Source organism: Phalacrocorax carbo, chromosome 1, assembly GCF_963921805.1.
Source record: "Phalacrocorax carbo chromosome 1, bPhaCar2.1, whole genome shotgun sequence".
Classification (NCBI taxonomy): Eukaryota; Metazoa; Chordata; class Aves; order Suliformes; family Phalacrocoracidae; genus Phalacrocorax; species Phalacrocorax carbo.
The window spans coordinates 210,454,745-210,482,122 of NC_087513.1; the positions used below are offsets into that span (position 1 = coordinate 210,454,745).

The 27,378-nt window shown below is 38.1% G+C and overlaps 1 protein-coding gene across 15 annotated transcripts in view; it reads right to left on the reverse strand.

Annotated features, from left to right (window-relative positions):
• The window catches only part of DLG2 (discs large MAGUK scaffold protein 2), an 883,409-nt gene that overhangs the window by 193,004 nt on the left and 663,027 nt on the right, over positions 1-27,378 (reverse strand). For 14 of the 15 annotated variants that reach the window (XM_064441431.1, XM_064441436.1, XM_064441434.1 and 11 more), the window contains one exon: positions 22,246-22,348. In XM_064441431.1, coding sequence (XP_064297501.1) covers positions 22,246-22,348 — 103 coding nt within the window. Of the gene's footprint in view, positions 1-4,490; positions 6,010-22,245; positions 22,349-27,378 lie in introns of those variants that run through there. The other variant, XM_064441443.1, reaches the window with a different exon arrangement.

Sequence of the window (27,378 nt, forward strand, 5' to 3'; positions counted from 1 at the left end):
TGAGAAAGAGACAGTGAATTAGTCAGCTTCTGGTCAATAAGTAAAACGGTTATTCTGTACTCTTCGCTTACTTTGGCTAAAAGGGATCACACTGGGAAAATTAATTGGATTTTGTAAAGCACCATGGTTTGAAAAAGATCAAAGTGTTCTTTAAAATAAAGTTATTTTTTAGGTCATGATTTTGTGACTGCTCTTAAATGCGAAGCACTCTAAGAAGCAATTGTTTTAAAAGAACCATAGGTCAGCAATTGAACAGAAACTCAAAAATGGCAAAAACAAATTAGTGACAGAGGGAGACATAAAGAAAACAGACCAAAAGAAATGGATGTGAGATAAAAATAACCATAGAAGGCTGGTTTTGTCCACGCCTGGTTTTTTTTGTTGTTGTTGGATTTGTTTGGTTGGGGTTTTTTTTTTTTTTTTTTTTTTTGTGTCGCCCCACCCCCAATGAGGTAAATATTGATTTAAATCTCAAGTTCAGAACTGTAATAATAAACAATTCTATTATTCTGTTATTAGCAAAAGATTATAGCCAGAGCAATTTATACAAACTCAACTCAAGAGTCCAACTGCTGGACTCTTCTTAAATCATCGTTAGCATCACTAAGATGATTCATGCAAGTCCATGTCTATAGGAGGGCATTCTATGGATATATATACCCTAGATACTGGGCCAGGGACTATTTTCTGGCTTTTAGAGCAGCTGATGTATGTCCGTAAGGCTAAAATAGTTTGGCTGTGCTTAAAATGCTGAATGGCAATGCCATGTGGTTTCAGCTAATACCTAAACCATGGCCAACATTTGTTTGCAAAAATATCTCTTTGTCCAAGCCAAAAACTGTACCAGGAACCATGGTATCAGTTTAAGACTTGATACACTTTATTAAGACTGATACACTTGATATGACTTTATTAGTATAGGTGTAGCTAGGACTACAGTCATACAGAATTACATCTATACAGTGTTAATGCCAAAAAATATTTAAAATTTAATTGGATATTCTGAAACTGACACAGATAAAATGCATTTTTATTGCTTAAGACATATAAGGAGCTGACTTTTTATTAGAGGCCTCATTCTCAAATTTACAGTTCTGTCTCACTGCAACACGACACGAAAGCGCTTTGCTTGCTACAACTGCATTGGAGCAATCAAGGTGTTTTGGCAACCAAGCATCGGAGCTCCTGTCCATGGTCATGTAGAGCTCAGTTGTGCAAGGAGCTGAGAACCTACTGGCATATGGCCTCACAGCCTGAGCACTTAAACTCATTCAGGACTTAAACTCATGCCTGATCCTCTCTAGGACATCCCTCTGGCCATCGATAGGTCAAAGGTTTTGCTTAAGAAATGTAGTCCTGGGCAGGTGTGTAGAAGCAGCTGTTGGCATAATCAAGCACAGGTCTGCAGCTAACAAAAGCCACTCCATTTATTCTTTCTTCCATACGAGACAGGTTAATTAGACTCAAAAAAGGCTCTTTTCTGGAGTGTTAAAAACAGTAAAAAAGATTTTCATTTAACATTAATTATATTAATTGTCAAAATGACATACATGTGGTCTTGCTCTGTCTCTGTTGCAATTAATGCTGATTTCAAAACAACTTGCTTTTTCAGTGATCATATATGTTGGTTTAAAAATTCACACAGTCACACACACATCATAGAGTTACGTGTACACACACACACACACACAGAGTTATTGGAAGTTCTGCAAGAGGGAAGAAAACCGTGACTGCATGTTTCATTCACTGTCTTAGAAATTCCTTACAACAAAGAGAGAGAAAAAATATATTTTTAAAGGTAGCTAACAAATTCCTCTAAGTTGCTCTCTATAGCTTAATGTGATGTTTGTCAGATTCTCAAGGCCATTCAGAGGCACAGCTGTGGATGGCTTTGCGAAGGCCGGTCACTGTCACAATCCTCCTATACGGGCTCTGATATACTGGTCGCGCTTGCGTAAAAAAATGACACCAACTCCTTCTGACCAAAAGCTTCTACCTTAATGCTGTGAAATCAAATGATCTAATGACAAAGTAATGAACTGTGTTCTTTAACAAGAGATTTCTCATAAGGCCCAGAGGAGTCCGTGCTTACGATGCAGATCTGTAACCATTTTTTGGAGGTGGTGGTTTATTCTTCCTACTTAGCTTATTCCTACAGCATGAAGTGAGAGGCGTGCTGGAGATGCGACATACACCGGGGTAGCCTTTTTGCACTGACCAATGCAATCAATTAATTAAATCACAATAACCAAATCTGACTAGTTCAGAGAAACTTATTCAGAAATCTAAGTAATATTAAGAAAATCCGTACTTTGGTTGACACATGTCCCCATTGTTACGGATGAAGTTACACAATGTCCCAGCATGTCAGGTTGAATTATATCTTTTCAGCAGCATTTTTCAGTTGTCAAAACAACCTGTAAAAAGGTTTTCCTTTTGCTAAGCTTCTAAATCAATTTCTCTGGAGTCACTGAAATTTTCTGTCCATCTCTTCTGAGTTTCATTTCAGTTAAATGTCTCGGCCAGTCAGACTAAAATTTGAAGGGAAAATAAAAAGGTATAATCTGAAACATGCTCAAACTGAAAATCTTTGTGCTTTGGGATAGTAAAACCAAGAAGATCCTCAAGGAAAATAAGCCTGCTGGTGAAAGTGAAAGATTCAGTAGAAAATAATTTACTTTAATATTTTCAAACAAAACCTAAATAGTTTTTATCTCTATGTTTTTCTTTTTCTTGTTCTTTCGTCCATGAACACATCATATCTTTTCATTTGCTTTTTATTACCATCCTATTGTCAGAAGCTACATTTTAATTATTTGGACAAATTAATTGAAATGTAGTACAAATAATAGATACAGCAATTTTCTACACAGCTTTTGTATAAATACTTTGAGATATGGAAAGTAATAGTTTTGTATTTTCTGCTGATGCTGTAGGCTTTGCAATTATGTAATATGAGAAGTAAAAATACCAGTTTTGACCTTTACTCTATATTGATTATTGTGCATTAAAAATTCACAGTCAGGAGAGAAATAAGTGTAAATTCATTTAACATGCTACAAATAATTTTAGATTATTTAATAGGACAAGCTAGATTTAATGCCACTTATTAGAAGCCTGAACAATAATTGCATGTTATGTATTAATATTGTTTATTTATTTATCTATTGCAACTTTATATTTGCATTTGAGAGAACCTTCCTGCGACCAAAAGCATGACAAGCCATCAATCACAACAGCACCATCGAGAGATCCTTGCAGTCTCACGGTAATCTCCAAACTGCAGCTTGCAGAAGTGATCTGTACGTCAGCTCTCTACAATGATGAGATGTAAGGCTGGAGTTAATGCCAGCAGTGACACTGGAACAGGGTTATACCAGGTTAACGTAACTCATGTTCACATTTGTTGACTCATTTTAAATTTGTTCTTTTCACAGTTATTATGAAATTCAAATATGAGCCATGACTGTAAAATGTTTATATGCTGCAATGAAAACCTTTACAATTTTGATTCGAAAGATCCGATGCTTTCACAACATAAAAAGAAATTGCATCAAAGAGTTTATAGGAACAAGCCAGTAGAAAGCAGACAGGGAGACAGGGGATCAGAACTGGGAAAGAGCTACGTGCGTGTGCGCCCACACGCCTCACATTTAGTCACGTAACCCTTCTCGTGCTCTGCGGGCACTGTGAAAGGCTGTCATTGACTCGGACAAGTTGACTTGGAGATATTTTTCATAGGCTCTTTCACCATGTCACATTTTGTCACATTTGTCATCATATGACATTCCTGTGGCCTTGAAATCCTCTGCTGCCCTATGGCCTCGACAAAAGCCATCGCATCCCACTGGACCGTCGCACAAGAACAGCACCGGTGTGCGGGTGGTCAGCCCAATGTTCCCGCTGCACCCCTCCCCCTGGCCGCTATCCCGGCACCAGTAAAGACTACAATTAGGGATCTAGAGAGTCCTCTGGATACTTCATGCAGTATCTGGAGGACCCCCTACCTCTGCCTGGCCCATGATGGTCTCTGATATTAACCTGTCAGAAGTTCAGACAGGCCTGTCATACTTTTTTTGGGGGATGCCCTAACACTTAGAAGGAACAATTTGGGAATATCCATACACTATTTTCACTGTTCTTCAAATCTTTATCCTTTAACTAAGCTACGTTCAGGAAAACCTACGATAGTCGTGCTCCCACCCTGCCACGTTGGCCAATTTTACCTCGGTGCTTCCTTTGGTTGCCTACTTGGCTGTCTTTCCCTATTTAGTGCTTTTTGTCAGCTGTCAGGACACACAGACTGTTTATACTCTGTATTTTTACAGTGCCTTACTGCTGTCTTTAAGTGGGCCTTCGAGGGACTACAGCAGTACAAACACTGCATGCTAAATTCAATAAAATACTGCCCCATAAATGAGCTGCACAAGCCCCAGCAATCTTTAACACAGACATGAAGAAGCAAATCTCCCCAGTCAGTAAGAATACAAAGAATACTCTAGAAATTTATCTCACTATTTAATATCTAAATTTCTTACACAAAAGGCAATTGAGGACTTCTTGAATAGCATTAGATAATAATTCCCAGACAAAAACTGCATTAAGATAGAGTTACAATTGAGCATACATATCAAATAATTTAAGGTAAAATACATTACAGGGATATATATTTAGCCCCAAGCAAGATTTACAAACCTAGGAATTTTACAGATCTGGTTATAGTGAAAAGAAAACCAAGGGTGTTTAAGAATTGGAAATGTGAAAACAGCTGCCTCAGAACAGGGAAATATGATGGCCACTATGAAAAAGGAGGCAGCATGCCTTTGGCAGCAGACCTATTGAAAACATTGCTTCCATTTTCTTAAGGTGAACGTTCTTCTTTTAATTCTTTGAAGGAAAATATTATATGGCAACCTCTATTGAAGAAGGCACTCAAAAAACTGGACTTCAAGTATTGAATAATTTAAGAGACCTATTAATAAAACCATTTTATAAGTGTGTTTACTTATGAATTCTCAAAAAAGTGTTTATAAAGAAAGTTGTGTTACTGAATAATACATTGCAGTCTTGATATACAAACAAAGTGAAATCCCAGCTTTTGGCATTAAAACTCAACTCACTATAGAACCATTAATTGTGCTTCCAGACTTTGTTCATTTTTGTCTGGAAAACACATAGACTATACTATCGCGTAAGCTAAGGGACTTAGGACCCCAAATCATGTCAAATAAAAAGGCTTAGGGGTCCTATATCTTTCTGAAGTCATAGAGGGATTTTTGAAAATTGCACACAAATAGCTGAATGCATGAACATAATTAAAACCTTTAAAATAATGAATTACACTTAATGCAGGACTCCTGTCCTCAAAATGCATTGCTAACCATGATGCTCACAACCATTACTTATGCCAAGACACAAAATCAGCTCACTCACGGTAATGCATACTAAAGCTTAAATAATAGCCTGATTCTCCAGCAGATCTCAAAGTACTTTACAAGTGAAAATGGACCGATATGACAATTGTTGGACATGCACAGCTTCCACTCAAGGCACAAAATGTATCTCAAGATTAAGCCATAGTCAAAGAGCCTGTTTTTGCACGTTACTCACTAAAACTCCCCCTGGCTTCAAGACCCAGTGAACTCAGCAGGGATGCTTTGGTGAATGGGAAGTGCTGAACAGGACTCTCATGAAATTTCACAACGTTCTTATTATCATGCTCCATTATTCCTTGCTACGTCACACCTCATTTTACAAACAACACCATATAAAGGACCAAAGTGGTCTGCAATACCAAAACAGTAGAAGAACCTAGAGGAAAAATGCAAAAAAAAAAAAAAACAAAAAAAAAAACCAAAAAACACCACCTTGATAAGCAATGCAAATGTAAGTGGAAGAGTTAAGAAGAACCCACGATGCCTGGTTGTCAATCTTATGCTTTAACCTCGAGGTCAAGAAGCCCTCTTCTGCTGTCATTGCCACAACAGACCATGAACTGAGAGTGAAAATCTGTGGGGAAACAAGGAAAATATGAGAAAGCACCTCTTTGGGCTTGGAAAAAAACCCCTCACAGAACTCTTCTTTCTGATAATCACATTGCAAGACTGGGGAGCAGTGCCTTATACACAAAGCCAGTTCAAGACTCCTTTGAAGTACAGGAAAAATTGACCTTTTCTGCTCCAGGAGTGAAAGGCTGGGTCACCTGCAATGAGAAGGAGAGGGACAGAGAGAAGGGGCAGAGCTGGGATGGAGAGGAAAGGGAGATCCTCAGAGAGCCAGGCTTGCCCCTCCTACCAGTGAGGCAGGGACACTCTGATCCCTTCTGCAAAGCTGGAGGCAGCTGCCTGCATGACCTTCCAAGGCTTTGACACAAGCAAAACAGGCAGAGGGGTTATTCTGCAACCCTTTCCTTCTGCAGCCCTAGTCTACTGCCTGCGCTTTCTATGCTTTAACCCCACCTCATTTACATGGCCTAGTGTAAAATTTGTTATTCATGCTAGTGTTTAGCTAGGGCTAAATTTACAAGTGGTTATGTTATTTTCCCTGGACATAGGTATAGAAAATTGAACACTGCATTCTTTCCTATGCAGAATTTGAAATCTAGGCTATTAAACAATCTGGATCCTATTTTCTTTCTGAATAAATTTACATACCTTTTTAAATTTCTTAACACTATCCACCACTCTCTTGGTGCTAGCTATTAATTATTTGGGAGTTTTATAGCTTCCTTCGAGCTCTTATTTGGCTTTCCAGCCATTATATTTTTAATTTCACAGACAGAATTTTAATACATTGCCTACTGCAGCCATAAATCACTTAATATGTTAGAAAGCAGATTGTTCAGTAATTACCATTTTATTTACTATACTGATGCAAACAATTTAAATATGATTGTATTTTCAAACTTAGAAGCAACGTAGGGAGACTTAGCAGAGAATGCAGTATAAGTGTAAACAGCAATCAGCAGTCATTGTTTTCACTTGCATTAGAATTAATGTTTTTAAAAAAAGTACTAGGACAGCTTTATGAACCACTTGTGACTCAATGGCTGCTGCTAAGGTCTCAGTATCAACAGCTTGTCTCACCTCATTGTCTTCCAGATCTAGAAATGCTAAAGGAGACAATATGCCCTCCCTTGGATGTGGTAAGAGGAGTCGAGAAATGTGCTATTTTTCAGTCATGCTTGGCTAAACCAGAAATATATTGAGAGATTTCAAAGGCAAAACTTCTCCTAAGTAGAAGACCAAGGATTCCTGGTTGACTGTGGCAGGAAATCTCCCTAAGTGACAATGCAATGCTCTTTAATTTCTTCACAGAAGTTAAAACTCTATTATAAGAGCCAGAACAATTACACTAGTGGTAAATATTGTCTTTTCTAGTAGATGTTTTTTATTAGTCTCTTACCATAAGACCCATCTTAACAGAGCATAGTATCACATCTGGACCTTTATTCACACAGAAGAGAAATATGAACCATTCTTTTACTGGTTTTGCACACAGATTTGGGCAGCCTGAACCTTCCCTGTGCCTAGCCTTTCCTATTGGGTGTCTTGGCATCTTCAAAGAGACGATATTAAACATAAAAATAGTATTTGGTGTATTGGTAGGCACATTGGCTTTAAGCTGTCTAGATCTGGGCTTGTAGCATAACATCCCAGTGCAGTGATTGTTATACAACTTCCAGTCACGAGCCACGCTGCCCTCCCAGAGCTTTTGGTGGGGGGAGTCCCAAGCCCTCCCCTGCTATGAAAGGTGCTGACAGCAATTTTCACTCTGAGGACTTAGTAATGTAACAAAGCCACTACCTTTTTTCCCTCTTGTTTACATGGAAGGGGGTATATCTACATATAAATAAAAATATCATTTGTTTATTTTATCTATAATGACCTTTTTTTTACCATATAGTCAAGCCTAACACATGTAATATTGTTTACCACCACCACACCCTCAGATTTTCCCATGCCTCTCTAGACACCTTCAGACTTATTTTGAAACATCACAGAAAGATCTCCAACAGGAGCATGTCACAAAATGAAATGCAACTTAAATAGCACAGACTCCACTTGTTTCATGATGGCAGTAATCTGTACCCCTTTTTCAGAAGAGCAAGTTTACCAGAACTGCTTTCTCTCCCTTACTCCTCCTAAAATATTTATATTTTTGGGCCTCAACCAAAAATATTCTTATTTGGAAAATAGTTCTGTTTCACTCCTACACTTCGACTCTACCCTCAAAGCCAAGAAATGAGGCATCTTATGGATTCCTGTCTAGGGGACATCCTGGGAGAAGTGGTCACAATCCAAGGAGCAGGAGGTGTGGAGGTGAGGTACCCAAACGGTATAAATCATAAGACACCACAAAGACACTTTCAAATGGAAATAATTTGGACTTTTTCTGAATTCCGGTGATTTTGAAGTGAGATGTTTCATTTGGCAGATGAAAATTTCCGTGGAAACCAGCTGGATTTGTGAAAAAATCCATTCCATAAAACTCCATAAATTTCCATTATGAAAGGATTTTAATAGAAAACAGGTGACTGCACTTCTAATCGCTTTGACAGCGGCTTGGAGGTGAAGTCCAGGCTCCAGCCAGGCCTGCCCCTACCCACACACTGGACTGCAGTTTCTTTAGCCCAGAACTGGAGAAGCAGCCACTTTGGTTCATTCCCAGTACTTTAAACTCATTTCATGTAGTCACTTATAAGACATAATTGATGCAATTTCGTCTCTTTTAATTGAAATAAAATATCTATGGGAATGCACAAACAAGACAAGATAAGGCAATTGCTGTGCTCAAGATACTTAGCATTTTCTTTTGCAGGAGTTATTTCCATCATGCTGCAGATACTTCTTCTCTGTTTGGGTTTTTATATGACAATGCTCAATGCATAAAGTTTGTGAGTAATGACATTAACTTATGAATTCTTTATTCTGATGCAGATTAACTCCTAACATTGAAACTTACAGTTACTCTACAATAATTAGCACTTATGTTGCTTGCTGATCTGTCAAAACAGAATTATTGGCTAATCCGTAATACACTTTTCTGATCCTTAAGCGTGGCTGTTCTGGTTAACAAATTAATCAGAAGAGAGTTATACAAAGTCAAGGAGAGAGTCCGTACCCACTGACTGTCAGAACTCCAGTGTTCACCTTCCCAACACCATCACCTGTTTGTTACACTTTGCTTTTGCGGTTTTGTAACCACAGACTGCATAATTTTATATTTTTTGCTGAATCCAACCCAAAAATTATAAGAATGTGGTAGTAAATACTGTGATAGGCTTACAAACAGCTGGGAACAATTACTAGCAACCCATTATAAAGATACTTACCTTACGCTGAGTAAGACCACTCACGGAGTAAGTCCCTTTATAAAGCGACTGAATATCTAAGATGGATACAAATTTCAGAGCATCTAGCAGAGACACAGGGCATATAATTGCAGGAAAAACTAATGCCGCTACATTAGTCTTGGGACACAAGCTAGACTATATGTGTGTTATCTTCCAAACCATGTGGGCAGACCACCCTTATTCAGACCTAGCTTATGTAATTTATATCACAGGCTGCTCAAATGGTTTAGGTAGCGGGGATCTCGACACAAAGTTTTGCACAAACACACACATACACATGTGTAACACAACAGAGGTTTAAAAGACCAATATTGAAAAGTTTATGTATGCACACGCACACACAAACCTCACGGCCACCGCTGGAGCGCCCAACCACACAACAAATTCTCAGCACTCACATCACAAATGAAATCACAGAAAAGTCAGAGTATCAGGTTCTTGCAGCTCCCTCCCCTGTCACTCTTTCATGCCCAGTCCCCATTGCCACGTGCCTGTCTCTGCAAGTCTGGGGACAGCCGGCAAAATCCCCTCTGACGGCGGCTTTGCCGGCCCATTTTCATATAATCTTTGTTTGTGCCGGCGCCCACACTGGTGCAAAAGCAAACTAAAAATATCAGTTCTTGGCAATCAGTCTCAGTCATCTGCTCTGCGTGCTCCGACATGTGCTGTCCACACTTGACACAATGGGGAAGGAAGACTCAGGCATGGCACTGCAAATGCGTGACAACACTGTGCGGTGCTTAAGTGCTATGTACACGGGAACTTGCTACATGTCGCTGTTAACACAAAACAATGAAGAAAGATTTTAGCAAGCTTTATAAAGTCCTGGTGGGGGTGAACAACACTATCCGCATGGAAAGGCCTGCCCTGATCTGTATTGTCTAGTTTATCACCAAATAAAGTTATCCTGACACACTGAGCAGCAAGATTTGCAAAAGCAGCTGATGAGTTTGACACGAGTTTTGGGGGGGCCAGTGTAGACAAACAAAAGGATCTACAGTTACTGGGGGGAAAAAAGCTCAAACAAAAAAACAGCAACAAAAAACCCTACTCTGAGTGTCTCCAAGAAAAAGAAAAATTGTTGTCTATGTGACATATACAATAAACTGAAGCTAAAGTAACTTGACTGACTCTTAACATTTGCTACACATTTCTTTGTGTATTTAGGCACCAAACAGCACTGAAGCAACAATCAAACTCAACATTTTCAAATGTTCAAAGTTTGCAAACTCTGAATTTTCTGCAGAATTTTGAGCTATTTTGTGTAAACCAGTTAAAAGCAAATATGCACTATGATAAGTGCTAAAAATAATTATTACTTGGGTTATTCTCACGTTTCCCTTGCAAACTGCAAAGGGGACTAGAAAGTCACTAGAAAGCACTTCAAGGTGTCTAATAACAAACTTTCCAGAACAGGTGGCTAATGCCAGACTTCTAAGTCTATGTTTAAGCTACAAAATAATGATTAAACTGAATTTTAAGAGAAGTGATCATTCACATAATTCAGCAGTGCTACAGATCAGGATATTTCTATTTTGGAGCTTAACTTTGAGCACCTGGCTGAGAAATTATTAGCTATAAAATCTTTGAAACCGTCTTCAACCCTGAAACCAGCAGAAAAAAAATTACTTATATTCTACAGGTACTAGAGCTTCTAAAAGATGACACATTTTCAGGTTAAAATAATTAGAAATTTTTACTTTATAGATAAATTATATCTTTAAAGGTTTCTTCACACTGAACTATGGTTAATATTTAATTCATTTTAAAAATTCCATTTACTTCAACTTTCACTTAAGTCTCTAATGTAGCCATTATATGGTAATCCATACAGGGGAGAGAGGCTAAAGTCAAAAATACTATATATCTTCAGTGCATTCATCTATCATGTAAAAGGTTTTCTTACTCAAAACTGATATTAAGCAGAGGGGTTTTTTTGAAGCTGACATTACATATGACATTCTTTCAGTGAGTCTGCAGTTAATTAAGTATTTTCATTGATTCTGTAGTTAAATATTGAGATTGACAATGATGTCTAAAACCGACTCTTGTCAACTGCCAGGTTAACAGCCATGAAAAAAAAGTCATGTAAGAAAGAATGATGTAGATCAAGATCATAGAAAAAGGGGGAGCTGTTATAGAAGTAGCTCAGGTAGTAAAGATTTTAAGAGGCTTTGAACTGACTTACTGAAAGATAGTTTTATCTCAGGCACAGCTTAGTGTGTGATCTGATACTCTATAGCTTCTTACTTACCCTTCACGTGCACTTACAATCTAAAAACATGTGGCATATGACAGCTGCGAAGAAATCTATCGCAGGCATCCCATGCAGCTCTTAAAATCTGGCCCTGTGGATCCCAAATTCCAGTTTCCAATGGCTGCGTGTGTGTATGTGTTTGTGAGCGCATAAAAGCCTACTCAGTCGCATTTCTGTATTTCCTAATAATGACACGATCACCTGTTCCTTAAGTGCACCCCAAATCAGTATTTATCCTTTCACTAAATATCTTTTATGTTGCCACTTTCGGCAAGCAGAGATTAGACTTAGGAAGTCACACAGAGCTTAGTAACTCTTCACTGTTATAAGTGAAAACCTTTAAAAAGCAGTGCATGCAAGTGCAGTGCTCAGGAACAGCTGACGGTAGATCTTCCCTTTACCTTTTTGTTCCACTCTATTCAAATAGTGCATGCTTTGATTTTCATTTCTCACACTCGGCCGTCATTCTCACCCACAGGTAGTAAATTCAAATCAACCAATGAATTATTCTGAATTTAGGTTACAAATAATAATAATCTTTAAATCTCCTGTCTTGCCTTGAAACTTAATTTTGTTAATTTTTTCTACTGGAATCACAACTTCAAGTTTTCTGTAATTTTTCTCATTTTTGTCTCCCTCCATCAAAATAGTGATTGTACTAACTTGCCTCAAGAATTATTCATGAGAGAAAGTGTTGTCTAGTGACTAAAACAAAGCCATAGGGCTCAAAGAATTTATTTCTGGCTTCATTAGCAGTTCACCTGGTGAGCTGGGGAAAGCAATTTCATCTGTCTGTGTAGCACTTTACTAACAGCACTTTACTAATAATCCCAGGGTCACAAGAAGAGATGAAGTCATCTGGCCTTACCTTTGTCCATCCAGGTTAATTTAGCCATTGAAGTTCCCTCTATAACCAGTGAGAAGAGACTTACCCAAAAAGGCTCAGAGGGGCTTACATCTCTCCACTGACAGACCTTGGGCAACCAGCTTAGCCAATGGCCCCATTTAATTTAAAAGAAAATTACTTTTTAGGCTGTATTTGCCTAGCTCTGTAATATAATTAAAAGAAATTCCCTGTATCTGTCAAGAACTATAAACTTTAAAAATATGAATTACGAAAGACTGTCTCCCTCAACTCGCATTGACCTCACTGTGAATCCTGCGAGGACAGCAGCCGCAGCACGGGGCCAAGAAGATCCCCGCGACGCTGTCGCCTGCTGCGGTATTAGCAATGCCGCCATAACAGCTGTCACTTTGTGTCGGACTCGCTGTCTTTCCTCAGCATGGGAGATCTCCAGGAGCAGGCTGTAATCCCCACATCCTTTGGGGAACCTTCATCCTTTCATATGATGGATTACTTTTCTCTCCTATAGTTGCTCTTTTGCCCTTGCTGATGTTTTGCAAGCGGACAAAATGACACCAGAAATTCTCTCTACAATTTGTCTTTTTCTAACTAAACACTGAAGCAAATGCACCCTGAACTTACAGGATAGGTTTGAAAGCCGCGCGCCTTCCTTTTTTTGCTTTTTAATAGATTCAAGAGTAGTTCTCTACGAAACCCCAGGAGAATGTACTTTTAATTTCGAACAAAACCATTTTGCTTGTTCAGCATTTTAACATAAATTACTGCAGAGAAGGCTTAAATTTTTAGTATTCATAGCCTCTGGGGACATAAGCTGAACACACAGGATTTGTACAGAACCTGCATTTCGGTATTTGTTTAAGCACGTCAACCTCGGTAATGTGGACTACATTGTGAAATTTTTTCCAGTTTATGGACTGTTTTGTGTTTTCAGTCATGTCTCTACATGTAGTAATTCACCTGAAGGCAGAGAAAACCACATTTCTAGTAAGCTTCTGAACTCTATTAAGATAAAACCTGTTAAACTGTTCGGATAAAGACATTTTTGTGAAGCCTCCAGTAACTTTAATAGCCCAATCATCCAGGACCAGCTTCAAGACATTACCATAACAGCCTCAACATGTGAAGTTGTATAAGTTATCATGAAGACTAGGAAAAGCAGTCACAAAAAAAAAGGACAGGCTTCCACTAACTGTAAGTAAAGAAGGAAAATAAGTGACTAAAAAGCAACACAACAAAGAAACACACTGTATCTTTGCAAAGCGCAAACATCAATTATAAATAAAACACCTTTTAAAGTGAATAGCTGAAGGTAAAGATGAGCTTCTGAAGTCATATGATGTAAGAAATGATGTTTCTATGAATGAATTAAAAAACCAAATGTGCTGGTGAAATTTATTGCTTAAAAAGTAAAAAAAGAAAGCAAATCAAAATGTCTTTAGAATGGATTTTTTTTTTTTTTTCAGATTAAAAGCACTATTAGGAATTGAAAAAAGAAGGAGCAAGAGAAGAAAGAAACACTGAAATGGATTCAGAAAAAATGTCAACATTTTCCCTCAATCTGGGTCGAAAGTGAATTATCCCCGGGCTCCCCCAGCTAAGCTGCAGCACACTTCCAGCTGCAGCTCCCCATTCTTCCACTACGTGAGACCCAAACACAGGGTTGTCAACATTCCTCTGTTGCCAGAGATATAAACCCGGGGTATTAATTAAAGAGAGAAACTATTCCTGTAGTATCACTGCAGTTACAAAATTGTTACTCCTATTACTGCTGCAAAACCACTAAAAGGCCAGTACACAAATCCTTATGTACCTCTTCCATTGTTAGAAGGGCTTCTTTTCTGAAAAAGCTGTCATGTAAGGGTAAAACCACTGGTGAAACGGGTTTTGGTTTAGTGAACTCTAAAACAAGGAAGGGAAGTAGGAGGAATTTGTAGCCCATACTTAACAGTTAAATTAGCAGCTGAAGACATAATGGCTGCTGCAACGAGAAAATCAGCTCCTTACTTGCATTCCCAATGAGACTTAGTAGTGATTACCTTAACAAAACAGTAAAAAGAGCAAATTACTAAACTTTAATTAATAAATTGCCAAAGAAAACCAATTACTCTCCAGCATGAGGATCTAACACTTTTTCCTGTGTGTGTATATAGAAATATATATATAATTAAGTAGAGAAGGCCGTATACAAACAACAAATAACTAAACAGAACCTGCACTATAAACAGAAGCTCAAAGAAAGAATTACAGAAAAAAAGCCCTACATAACTTCATGTTATCACATTTAAAATGAAAACAAGGAAAGGCTGGTTTTAGAAGGAAATGGTGTTTCCCTGCATAATTTCCTAGAGTTGACATTGACAACTTTATGGAAGAATATACTATTTAAGGAAATTTAAAGCCTGTTGATAGAAACAAGAGCTAAATATGACTGAATTACAAAATAAGTACTTAAACTGAAACATTTATGAAAATGGGAGTTGAGAAAGCTCAGGAGTCTGTAAGGAAACAGCAAATACAGTCTAGCAGACTGGGATGACTACATTAAACGCAAATGAAACTGCACAAAAACATGAAGAAAATATACCAAAGCCGTATCTTGTTTCATGTAGAGTGACTGCTGGGTATTTTAGACAAAGCAAAATAATAATAATTAAAAAAATCAGAATTCTGGTTTTTATAAAATATTCAATGTTGGACAAGTTACACTGTGTAACTCTACTGGGAATATGATCTTTACATTTAACAGAGGAATTAAAATATAACCTTTTGTGTCTTAGGAGAATCCTACAAGGGCTTAACTTTAAAAGAACATGTGTAAGCTCTGGCGCTTCTTCAGCTGTGACACCTGAAGAGCCCAGAAATATCTGTCGCTGCTGGGACAACGCCCGTGTACACAGGCAGAGTCACTTAGGGACTGGAGTGAATCTGCAGTAGAGTGGAGGCCATGGTGAGGAAGCTCAGGCAAACAGGAGGGAAAGGCTGTGATAAGAGAAAATAATTTGAAAGTGGATCAGGAGATTTTTCAACTGTCCTTTTCATTTTAACCATGGTTTGGGGTTTCTTTTGCTTGAGGCAAAGATAGTGTGAAGCTTGCAATAAAACTGAAGACTTTGCTCAAAAAATGTAAAAATAAAAGCAATATATTCTAAGCAGTATGGAGCAACTAGAGGCACAAAAGCTGTACCTAAGGTAAGGATCTTACGCGGCCAGACAAGTGGGGTACTGTTGGCAACAGCTGCACTTGTCCTAAGGGTACCAGAGTCATAGTTACCAGGTCAAAAGAAAGAAAAACAGCAAATACCAATCTCAACATCTAACCATGTACGTTAACTGCTGACATAAACTAATTCTTGAGTGCTCCAGGTTAAGTGCCAGAGTTTTAGCTTTGAGCACAAAAATATTACGTGGAATGATTTGGCACATTCTATGAAGTTGTGAATTGCAGCCACGTAGTACTGTTAAACACCTTAATTTATAAAGAATCTCTCCGACAAAGAAGCAATTTGTTGCTTAGTGAACTTCTGTGCTTCCGTTGAAGCAAAACATCTTAAAATTATTAGAAGAGGCAGAACTAGTTTTGACAGCATCCTCTGCCATCTGGCTAACCTCTCTTCAGTGGGCACTTCATGGACAAGCAAGGGAGGCATGGGCCTGACATTTAACCAGGTACAGAAAACAATTTATTCTTTTGTAACTCAGTGAAAAACCTTTATCAGTAAATAAGGAAACAGTACAGTTGGAGATGTAAAGAGGGGTAAAAAAAAAAAAAAAAAGAGGAAAGATAAAAAAGCAGCCCTAGATGTTGCTATCCGAAGACTGCAGTCCTTGTGTCCTGCATAGAACTTTGGTGCATTATCCACTATTATCAATAAATTTGAACTGAAATAAAAGCTTCTCTGTTTTTGGAATAATGAATCTTCTCTGGTGGTGTTAAGTAAAAAAAATAAAAAGTAAAAGGCTCTAATACAAGGGGAAAAGATACACTACCATAATGTTGAGCTTCTTCATTTGTATTACTCCTTCTTCTCAATATTCCTAACTTAATAAAAAATGCACTGAACATCCCAATGACATTCACTCACTGAATGTCAGCAGGACACTCTATGAAACATACCTCTAAACTGGCTTTTGCTTTTGTTAATCTTTACAGTGGTAATATTTTCCCGCTGAGGGCAAGGAGGGGATTTTTCAAGACCCTCTGGTCAGTAGGACAGTATTCAGTGCAAGTATCTTCGTGCTTGTCCTGTTCTTTCCTCTATCCCTAAGATGTTGGCCACTGTTGGGAACGGGATCCTCAGCAAATGGGCCTTTGGAAGGATCCAGTTTGGCCATTCCAAGATTATGTTATATTCTTCAATACACATGCATGAAATATAACCTTAATATCTTGCATTCTTTGGCAATTGGATACGGTGGCTTCCAGATGAAAGCCAACTGCTGTAATGCAACTTTATCCAAGTAATTAAGCTACATTGATTTTCAGCAGCTGGGAAAAGGGGCCTTTAACATGAGTATTCCCATTTCAAAGGACAGAATTGACCTAAGCAAAGATGAATAAGTGCAATTATTTATTTTTCTTATATATTTTGTATCTACCTTATTCCCACAGCATCTGGGAAGGTTAAACATCTGAATCAAGAATATATGTCACTGTTGTACCAAAACAGGAGACAAGTGTTTGTATTTTGAAGCAGGAACAGGGAATGAAATGTGGGAAGGAGCTAAAAAGTGTCTATGACTGTTCAGGGAGAGACCTGTAAAAGTGATCCCTGGATTTTTACCCTGGTATTTTAAAAAGAGCAGATCTCATGCATTAGTAGGTCAGACGAATGTGTAAGACGAGCAGTATGCTTTCGTAAAAGCTGAGGCTGCTTATGAAAGCTACGTCTGTTACAACGTACTATGTGAGCCTCCCAGATGCAGGGACGAAAGGTCTGAAAAGTGAATTTAGTACCATAGGTGCCATGGGACGCTTACAACTGTAGGTGCAGCTCTGCAATGATTTCCTTAGCTAATGCCTGCAAAGAAAGGCGCTGCCTATCTCAGTATCTCTCTGTCTGATGCCCTAGCTGAAAGTCAGCCACTCACTGCTCAGCAGACACAGAGCACGAGCCACCGAGCAAGCAGCTAACAGCTAATTCAGAAGGTGATAAAGCAGAAATTCTCTTGCTGTAACAACTTTTTGACCTCTTCATTGTCAGCTGGTCTAATCAAATTGTAATCAATGAACGTTTTCCCTATATGCACGTTGTTAAGAAAGGAAGTTAATTGGCTTGCTTGAAAGATTTAAAGCACATGAAACTTCTGAGTGATTTAAGCGTTTTCCAGGGACTGTAGGGAGGGAGTATCTGCAGAGACACTGCAATGCAGCACAATGCAGCTCGCAGACCACTGACACTGGGTATTTTGCAAAAAAACTTAGGGCTAACATCTGCCCTTTCACACCGCTGCAGGGGGAAGGAACATGAGCATTTGAGACTAAGATGTGCAATAAAGCTTTTTAGCAGCTTCATTAGCAGGTCAGTATTCTGTCTGCCCCCACTCCCAGGCTGTGTCTTTCAGGACAAATTGTCACTATTTCAACTAAAGTTCACCTCGCTTTGAAAACGTGTTTCAGTTTCACTGACAAAATGTTTTTTTCTTAACTCCTTCCATACTGGGCTATAATTTACAACTGTTGTGATTAAAATCAAAATATGTTCTGTATAAAAACCTAGAAGTGTAAAAACTTGTTTTCCTATGTGGTATGTATTCCCACTTTAATTTCTAGTTAGCTGTTTAATAAGAGCACAGTGTTTTACCCTAAGATTATTTTGCAGGCTCAGGTTTTTATTTTACAGAAGAGAAGGGCCTACTCACTAGGTCCTTATTTATATGGTGTTTTTGAAAGTGATCTGAGAGTTGCTTAACCGGGAGGAGAGTTAAAATGATTCCAAGATTATTAAAAATTGAAGAGCAAAGCTAAATGTAAGTGATAATTTCCTCTTCTCATTTTGTTCTAAGTAGGTTTTGGTCCTTAAATTCTCCTTACTTTCATTTCCACCATGCCTAGAAGATGTGAGCAGCACATGAATACAAAAAGTCATCTTTCTGAAGCCTGCAGGATGGCTTGGAAGACATGCATAAACCTCCATATGAACTACACCCACAATGATTGTCAGAGATCATGATGCTTAACATTACTTGACCTCTATTTACACAATACCTGTGTATACAAGATACAGTACACAGGTTATTTTCAGTTTTTAAAATAAAAGTAAGGAACGACCAGAAAAGCCCAGAGTTATGGCCGCTGTTCCTAAACCTATAAACTTATATGTTGTGTTTATGTTACGTTATGTATGCTCACTGTTGAGCTCTGATTTTTATAATCTCTGTGATTCATTTTCCTCTTGCTCCTAATATTTCCATATATTTGCTCACAGAAGTTGCATTTCTGTTTGGACTTTCGTACCTCTTTTTTTCTCTTGTATTTCTCTGAGAGATGAGGGATGGTGAGTGTACGTGAGGAAAAAAGGGGTTGAAGAGCAGAAAAGCTGAGGAGTTGTTCTCCATTCTTCATGCTATCCCTTATATATCCATTCAGCTCCTTCTCATGAAATCACTGCTTGTATCTTCTATTCTCCCTTTGTTCACTCTACCTGTGCTCTTTTACAGACTTTTCTCCTATTTCCAAGACCACTTTCATCTGAGGGACAGGCAGTGTGCTTCAGATAAGCACCATCACCAACCACAAGCCTGACAGCATTCAAAAAATTCTGTGATGCTATTCTATTTTATCTGAGCCAGTCTCTGCATTTGTTTATTCCAGACAGGGTGAGAAAACCAAGTCCCATAATATCAAGAGGAAAATCTATTTAAGTTGATGGCAAGCACTAGATTTTTTTTACCATTGTCATGAGATTTGCTGCCAAGTCGATACACATAAATGGGAGGGGAGTTCATGTGAGGTTCAGATCAACTTTTGACTCTTTGAAACAAGGAAAGGAAAATTTAAACTTTGAAAGCTGTTTCTATAGCAGTCACCTCATTTTCTTCCCACAGCAAATTATATTATTTGTTTTGGAGATACTTGTTATTGCCAAGATAAGTGTGTTGTAAGATTTTCTCTACTGCATAAAAACTAAATTATTGGAACATAAGTTTTTCCACTAACAATTTTAATTGCTAATTCTCAGCTGGCTTGTGGTATTGACTGGTGCTCATATCATCATCACTTAATACTTAAAATATCAATAGCTAAAGGTTTCATTGAGTTTTTTCAACAACATCTCAAGACTTAATAAGCCGGAAAAGATTAAAAAAAGTATTGGTTAACATTTGCAGTGGCCATTCTTGGATCTCCCCAAAACCCTGAAACTGTAGTAACAACTCAGAGCTTCCAGTCTGAAAATGGAAAAATCAAGCTACGATCCTCCTTTGCTTATGTCCTTTACTAGTTTTGGAAGCATTTTAAAGTAAGGGCCAGCTGTACAGTTTTAAGACTGTATTTTATGACTATGTTCCAATACATGCATCAGGATAAGATATGGTTAATAAGATACCACATGTAAGTTACATAGGCCGAAAAGTGTTGTGCAGGATCTTTAGAATAAAATAAATATTTATGCTGATATAGATTGTGTTTGTCTTTCTGTGTGACCTGTAAAACCTTAAATAATTCTCTGGGAAGGTTATTTCAACATGTGTTTTGAACCTGTTTCATCTTTATTTGATGTTAGGTAAATTTTAAAGAAAGAAATACTTCATTTCATATCTATATTTATACAGTTTGCATTAACCAGCATCTCAGATTAAAATGAAATACTTCAGCTGTAAGACAACATACGCTGGACAACTATGCTCTCACTACCTTAAAAAATTCCATAATTTCCTATAAAAAGTCGAACTTTCAGATCCTGTTCTTCACCAGCTCCACTCTTTTCAGTGTGTTTTGAACAACTTGGGTGAAATGCTGTGCTTCGCTGACAGCAAGTCATGCAGTCAGGCCTAGTCTGCCCTCACCAGGGTTTTTGGTGAATGGAACAATGTTATTGGAAAAATAGACTAAATATGCAATATAGTACTTGATGAATTTTATCAGTATCATTTGAATTGCATGTTCACGAAAACTGAATTTGACATATTACAGAGCTGGTAAAATATAGGGGGAAAGTATGTCAACTGAAAGTTCAACTATAATAGGAAAAATCTGTCAAGTGATGTATTTTTCTATGTATTAACAATGGCATAGAACAACTCTGAAATGCCAGTGATTGCTACAAGTACTCAGACACCATGGTGATAATTGCAGTATAAAATCGCCAAACAGCAAACAAGACTGCTGGAACTAATGGGAACACGGTTTTATTCAGAATCCAGTGCGCACAGCTAACTGTAATGGGATTGCTTTTCAATACTTTTTCTTTGAAATAACTGGATATATTGCTTATGCACTTTTATATTTGTATGTTCCATTTATTTAGCTAAAGAGACACCTGCAGTTTCATTTGCTGTCATCTGCCCATTTCTTAGTGTGGCTTAATTTATTCTGCTTGGTGACTCAAGTGCAGATAAACCGATAAATGGATGCGTGGTACCAGGTCTGAAGCACAATTGTAAGTTTGACTACAATACCGGTTACTTTTCTCTTTGTGTGCTATCGCCAGGATCCAGAGAAACAAAAGAAGGTATCATGCTGGATAAACTCCGGCAGTACTAATTCATCTCCCCAGTATCTCTGAAAAAAATGACTAGCTGAACCTGTTATAAGAGCTGTTCTGCTTCACCTGAGACCTACACGTGTCCTAGGCTGGGCACACTCAGGCAGAAGCAACAGCTTGTGTTGACAGGTCATAGCAGGACTTGTGAATTGAGCTACAACTGTTTACTGAAAACTGATGAAACAGTGCCAGCCAGTCTTCAGAGACACCTGTAGCTCCTGAATTCACCTGGAAAGACTTTCAGAGTAACAAGTACTGCAGAGGAAAACCGTCTTTAGTTCCTACCAGAAAGTAGTAGTCCCTTCATGAACTCCTTGACACCCTCAGATAGCCACAGCAGGAAAAAACGTAGCTCATGGACAATGGGAGGGGGTTCTGTCACTTAGCTCTGGACTCATAAAATCAAGCAAAGCTTACTTCTTCCCACTGAAACTAGCTTAAGCTCTAGAAGGCTAAATATTAGACACTAAAATCTGCAAGAGAGACATCCCACCCTAAATATCTTATATTTTGCTGAATTTCCTGCTAATGCTTTTATTTAGAAAGCTGTCATCTTCTCCAGTAAGTATTTGTTATCTGGGGCTAATTGCCCTGGAATTATGAGGACACCTTCACCCAAAAGTAATAATGGGAAGTCCTATGCCTTTGGCAGGAAGCACATATCTTTGCTTAATTCTGACCTGACGGTCTGAAGCAACTTCAGATCTTCCTGATATTTCTGTTCATTCTTAACTTATCTTTTGCACTGTCTCCAGAAGGAAAATAGAAAAGGACATAAAGTAAGCAATAATGAAAATAAAATGATTAACTAAGTGTTGATTACTGTCTTATTATATGCACATTTAAAGATAGTTCTTAGAGTTGCATAAAATACTTCTAAAAGCAAAGTCTATGACAGAAATACAGCCATTTCCTTGGGATAGAATTGCCATTTGAGTTTTCATTCCAGATGACTTCTGATGATAGCTGGGAAAAGCACTATCTACAGAAGCCTCATCCTGTTAAACGGGTGGCTTTAAAACACTTATCTTTTACCATATGTCTTTAAGTTTATTATTTTGCTTACCCTCCGGCTGGTATTGTGCTATGATTGTTACCGTCTGCCCGGCTCCTTTTAGCGCAGCTGCAGCCTGCTCGTGGGTAGCACCTCGAAGATCAATACCGTTCACCTACAGAAGGAATGCAAACAACAGATCTGAGTCGTTTAACATTAGGCAGAAAGACAGAGGTGTTTTTTTTGGTTTTGTTTTGTTTTCAGTATCTGAGGGATGTAAAGGGCAGGTTGCCGAGATGCAAAAGTGAAAGCACAAAACCAAGAAGGCTGAGAGGACATTATCCATACCGGCCATGCGGTACTGCGCACCGTAGTGTATGTACCCTTATCCATGCCTATTCTCTGACCACTGCTTTTTTGGGATTTCCTGCTCTACTCAATTTACTTTTTTAGTAATTGCTTCATCAATCAATTTCATTTCATATCTAAGGTTTCAAAGATAAATTTTCTGCAGTGCTTGCAGGTCACTGCAGAATACTGCAGGCAAGGAAACTGCTCCTTCAGCCGGCCTCTGCAAGCCCAGTCTGTAGCATCAGGGGAACCTGGAGATACATAGAGAGCATCTCTAACAAAAACTGCTGGTTGGAGAACTTCCAGGGGAGAAATCCCATCTACCGTTTTCTTTTCATACAACCCCTCCTACTGCCTAGAAATATCCCCCTATCTGACACGTGGCAGCAATGGAGCTGCTGCCAGGTACGGCTTTTCCACCTCTGGCTGTTTGACACTGATAGGTCTTTCCATGGGGTTCCTCTGAGTTAATGTTCATTTTTTTTGTTGCAAAAGCAGTAGAAGAGGAACAGAGCTGAACAAAATTGGGAACCCACCCCTAAAATTCATGGGCAGTTTCAGAACTCTTTTGATTTCTATTTGTGATATAAAATGTGTTGTCAGCAGCGTCCCAAGGAAGGGACAGAATTTGTATATAGAATTATTAACTGCTCCAGTAATTTGAATCTTGCTTTTCAGCAGGAGTGTTACTGTCTGGCTATACTGAAGTATGTGAGATTTCTTTTAGTTGTTTTTTTACTTATTTAGTTTACTTTCCTTCTCACTTCTACAGGTTTCCACTTCATGTTTCAGTGAAGAACAGGAAACTTTTGACATGTAAACAATCTCAGCAGGACAGAAATCTATATCTGATTGCTCAAGAGAAGAAAAGTAAAAAGAAAGGAAATAAAGGGCAGGGGGAGGAAAGAGACCAAGGCCATTTGACAGGCAAACAGGCCAAAATGCAGGATCCAAATTCTCAGCAATAGCAACTTTTTTGTGTTTATTTTCCATAGAACTTTACAAAAAAAACAGCTATTGAATCTGTTATGAATACATTTATTTTGATCAATTGCATTTAGAAACTGGCCCATCTTAACTTGCTGTCTTTCACCAAGTCTTAGAGAATGGGATGTTTTGGGGACGTGTTTAATTGTTTTTTATCATTGAATCATAGAATCATGGAATGGTTTGGGTTGGAAGGGACCTTTAGAGGCCATCTAGCCCAACCCCCCCTGCAGTGAGCAGGGACACCCTCAGCTAGATCAGGTTGCTCAGAGCCCCGGCCAGCCTGACCTGGAATGTTTCCAGGGATGGGGTATCGACCACCTCTCTGGGCAACCTGGGCCAGCGTTTCACCACCCTCATCATAAAAATATTTCATCCTTATTTTCATGACAAAATTTGGTCTTTACAAGTATGTGAACAGCATTTAGATGATTAGTCTTAGAAAAACTGATTTGTGATAGCAATAATATAAAACCCAGGAGATCCCACAGTTTCTGATCCAGAAGACTGCATTATGCTGTAGAACTGTTGACTGTACACAGAAACATAATCCTCTAGATGAGGTTTCAGGTTTCTGAAAATATGATTCCATAAGAATTAAATTTTTCCAAGTTCATCCTGTCTAGAAAAAAATCTTTCCTCATTTTTTTTAATGACAAAGTAAACCCCACATTTTGTCTTAAACTCATCCTTTCTTCCCTCAAAAACTTGTTAAACTACTCAATTTGATGATTGTTTAATATTTCTCATCTTATTCACAAAAATCATCTCTCCCCATTTCTTAAAAAAAAAAAAAAATAGCCTGAATTTCAACTGCCTATATTGTTTTAATATCATTCAAAGCTACAGAACATCTAGAATTTTGGAGAACATGATTTGTGCAATCTTTCCATGTGATACAAAAGTAACTACACACTGGCTTATCTTTAGATTCAGGACACAAACAAGTAAATGTGGAACTGGCATACCAGAAGAATAGAACCTATTCAAATTTTACCTTACTCGTATCCCGATGCACACAAGACCTATTATATCATCACAATAACGATGTGAAAGCAGAAATTAAATGTAAGTTACCTTACAGAAAAATAACTGTGTTTTTAATTAGTTTGTCCATATGTGCATTCTGCAGTGGAGGGTAGGAACACCATTTCCGTGCTGCTAATGCCTGCTTGATCTATGCATGTGTCTTGGACCCTTTGGGGCAGCATGTGAAGGGCCTAAGAGGCAGCATGGTCCTGAACCACCATCACGCTGTGTCACTTCTTTGTAAGGAGAGGGATCTCAGCAGACAGGAGGGAAGATGACTGGTAGAGCATATACAGTATATATATTCTAAGGAGTATATATATATTAAGGAGTACTAAAGTAGCTTCCACAAGATAGTAGTAGAAGGGCAGGCTGGAAGACTGCCATTCCTAAAGCAACACTCAAAGCAAATGCCTGTGACAGAACGTAACGCTTTATGAGAGCAGGTAAATACGGACGCCCACGTTGTTACAATCATACAGACAATCTACGACACGAATTCGGTGTTCTGGTACTGCCATGTATTAGTGGCTGTGGCTCATTTATTTCAAAGCATTATATGCTGATAGATACATTCTAATAACTTCTATATTTCTGTCATGTGAAGTGCACAAAATTAATGTTGTTTTTACAATTTCTATCTAGATTGTGTAAAGGGAGGTGAATATATTTATTCACAAGTAATGCTCTAGTGCCATTGAAAAGAAATTCTGAGCATAGGGCAAACGTAAGATAATAAACTCCATAATTTGTCTAACAAAAAAGATCTCATTTGTCCTACCTTCCTGTTTGAAAGCAATAGCTGTAAAAATGGCTGGTGGAAGGTTTCCAGAAAAAATAAACCAGAAGTCCAAATACTTTCATTAAAGCTGTGTACATAAACCTCAAGTCTGGTGGATGGCAAGACTAACAGACCCACAGAATTCAGTCTAGGCATATAGTATCTTAGAAGGCAATGATTAAGTGCATTCTAAAAGAACAAAGGAGAGAATCATAGTTTGCAGTGCCATAAAATCTAATATATTTTAGTGCACAACACTGAAAATACATCAGATGCATATGTTGTTAATTAGGATCTAGTCTGCAACCTCTGCGGAGAGTACAAACCTCCTGAAAGGACCACAATTTAGGCTACTTCCATGGAAGAAAGAGGTGTTCTGCCCTACTTGTACTCTGTGATGGTGTTATGACACTTGATGCTGCATTGCCATGGGCACAGATGTACCAGCACTACAATTGCTCATTAACTGAGCACTGTAGTCACAGCTTTGGTACTTTGGAGGCCCAAACAGAATCCTTAAGTTTAGGTGGAACAGTGCCTGTATCATGCCTCAAAAGAAACCTCAGCCTTGATTCAGTGTCTCTGAAGACAATTTTGAAGCGATGTCATCTTTCTTTTAACAGAGAGTTTGGGTTTTATCTGTGTGTTCTTCCTTTTCATAATATGTAGTCCTTGAGAGCGTCCTGAGAAAGAAGCAATTGGATGAACTGAAAAAAGCTTAAAGGAACATTCCTGAATTCCTGAGCTCCTGCAATAGGGAGATGGATATGGATGATGTCTCCTGGTCAGTATTAAAAGGTCCAGAAAAAAATATTAGTAATTTTGTTTAGGATTAAGCTTGAAGACTGTAGACTTCAGTAGTACTCAAGCCTCTCTTAAGCAATATAGGAAAACATTGTGGTGGTCTTTCACAGTTGTGTTAACAGAACATGAAGCTTTAAAAATCATTAATAATTCATCATAACCTCTCTGTAGATAGAAAGGGAGGATGTATGAAAGAATAGAGAAACCACATGCTTATTCTCCTTCTTTTCTGAAAAAAAAATAGTTCTATCTTTTTGTGATCCAATGACTAAGATCCTAATAATGCATCAAGAACATAACACACTAATTCCACCAAAGTGGTTACACAAATATTTTCCAAATGTTTCCATTTCCATTTTCCAAATTTACAAAACACTTTTCCACAGAACAACAAGAAGCCACTGAAATGACAATTTACCATTTCCTGCCCTTTGCACGCTCGTTCTAGATGAAATGATTGCTTAAGGTGCAAACACAACATGTTTTAGTGAGTGAATTTCTCTGCTCTGTTCACTTTTCTGCTACGATATAGGCTGGGATGGACATTTGAGGAGGACTTGCAGGTCTGAGTGACTGAAGTCAGAAAAGCAAGGAAAAGGAATGTGGGAGAGAAAACAACACATCAATTCTATCTTCTGTAGTTTTTATCAAGGTGATAAACAAGCCAGACAAAACTGATTAAGTAATGTTGAACAGGTAAATGACCTGACTACACTAGGTTGCCAAAATAGTGGTTACCCTCTTGAGGATGCACAGTTGCAGAATAAAATCAAACAATCCTTGCCAAACAGGTAGGCAGAAGTGTGTTTACATGCTATTTTGCCCACCTATATCTGTCAGGATCGCGCCGCAGAATAATAGACATTAAATTTAGAAAGGGCTTATAACCTAGTCTGACTTTCTAAAGAACAAGAAGAGTAGATGCTAACTTGATTTCTGGGTATTATTTCCCTATATTTAAAAGCAAACATAATAAAGTCCCAAACCTTCTAGTTGAAAAACAGCATAGTCATGTAACAACATTAAATCTTGATGAAAGACACCATTAATTTACACATTTTAATCAAATTCTTACCCTCAGGCCAAAAAGAACAAGAGTTTCTGAAGGAGTAAAGAAATCTCCCTGCCTTGTCTCTTCCTCCAAAACAATGTTTTAATTATAAGAATTGTGTGTGGTGATGTTTTTCCCTGACATGATTACATTGCCAATAGTAAAAATCTGATTTCCGTTACAGCATTCAATTAATTTAATG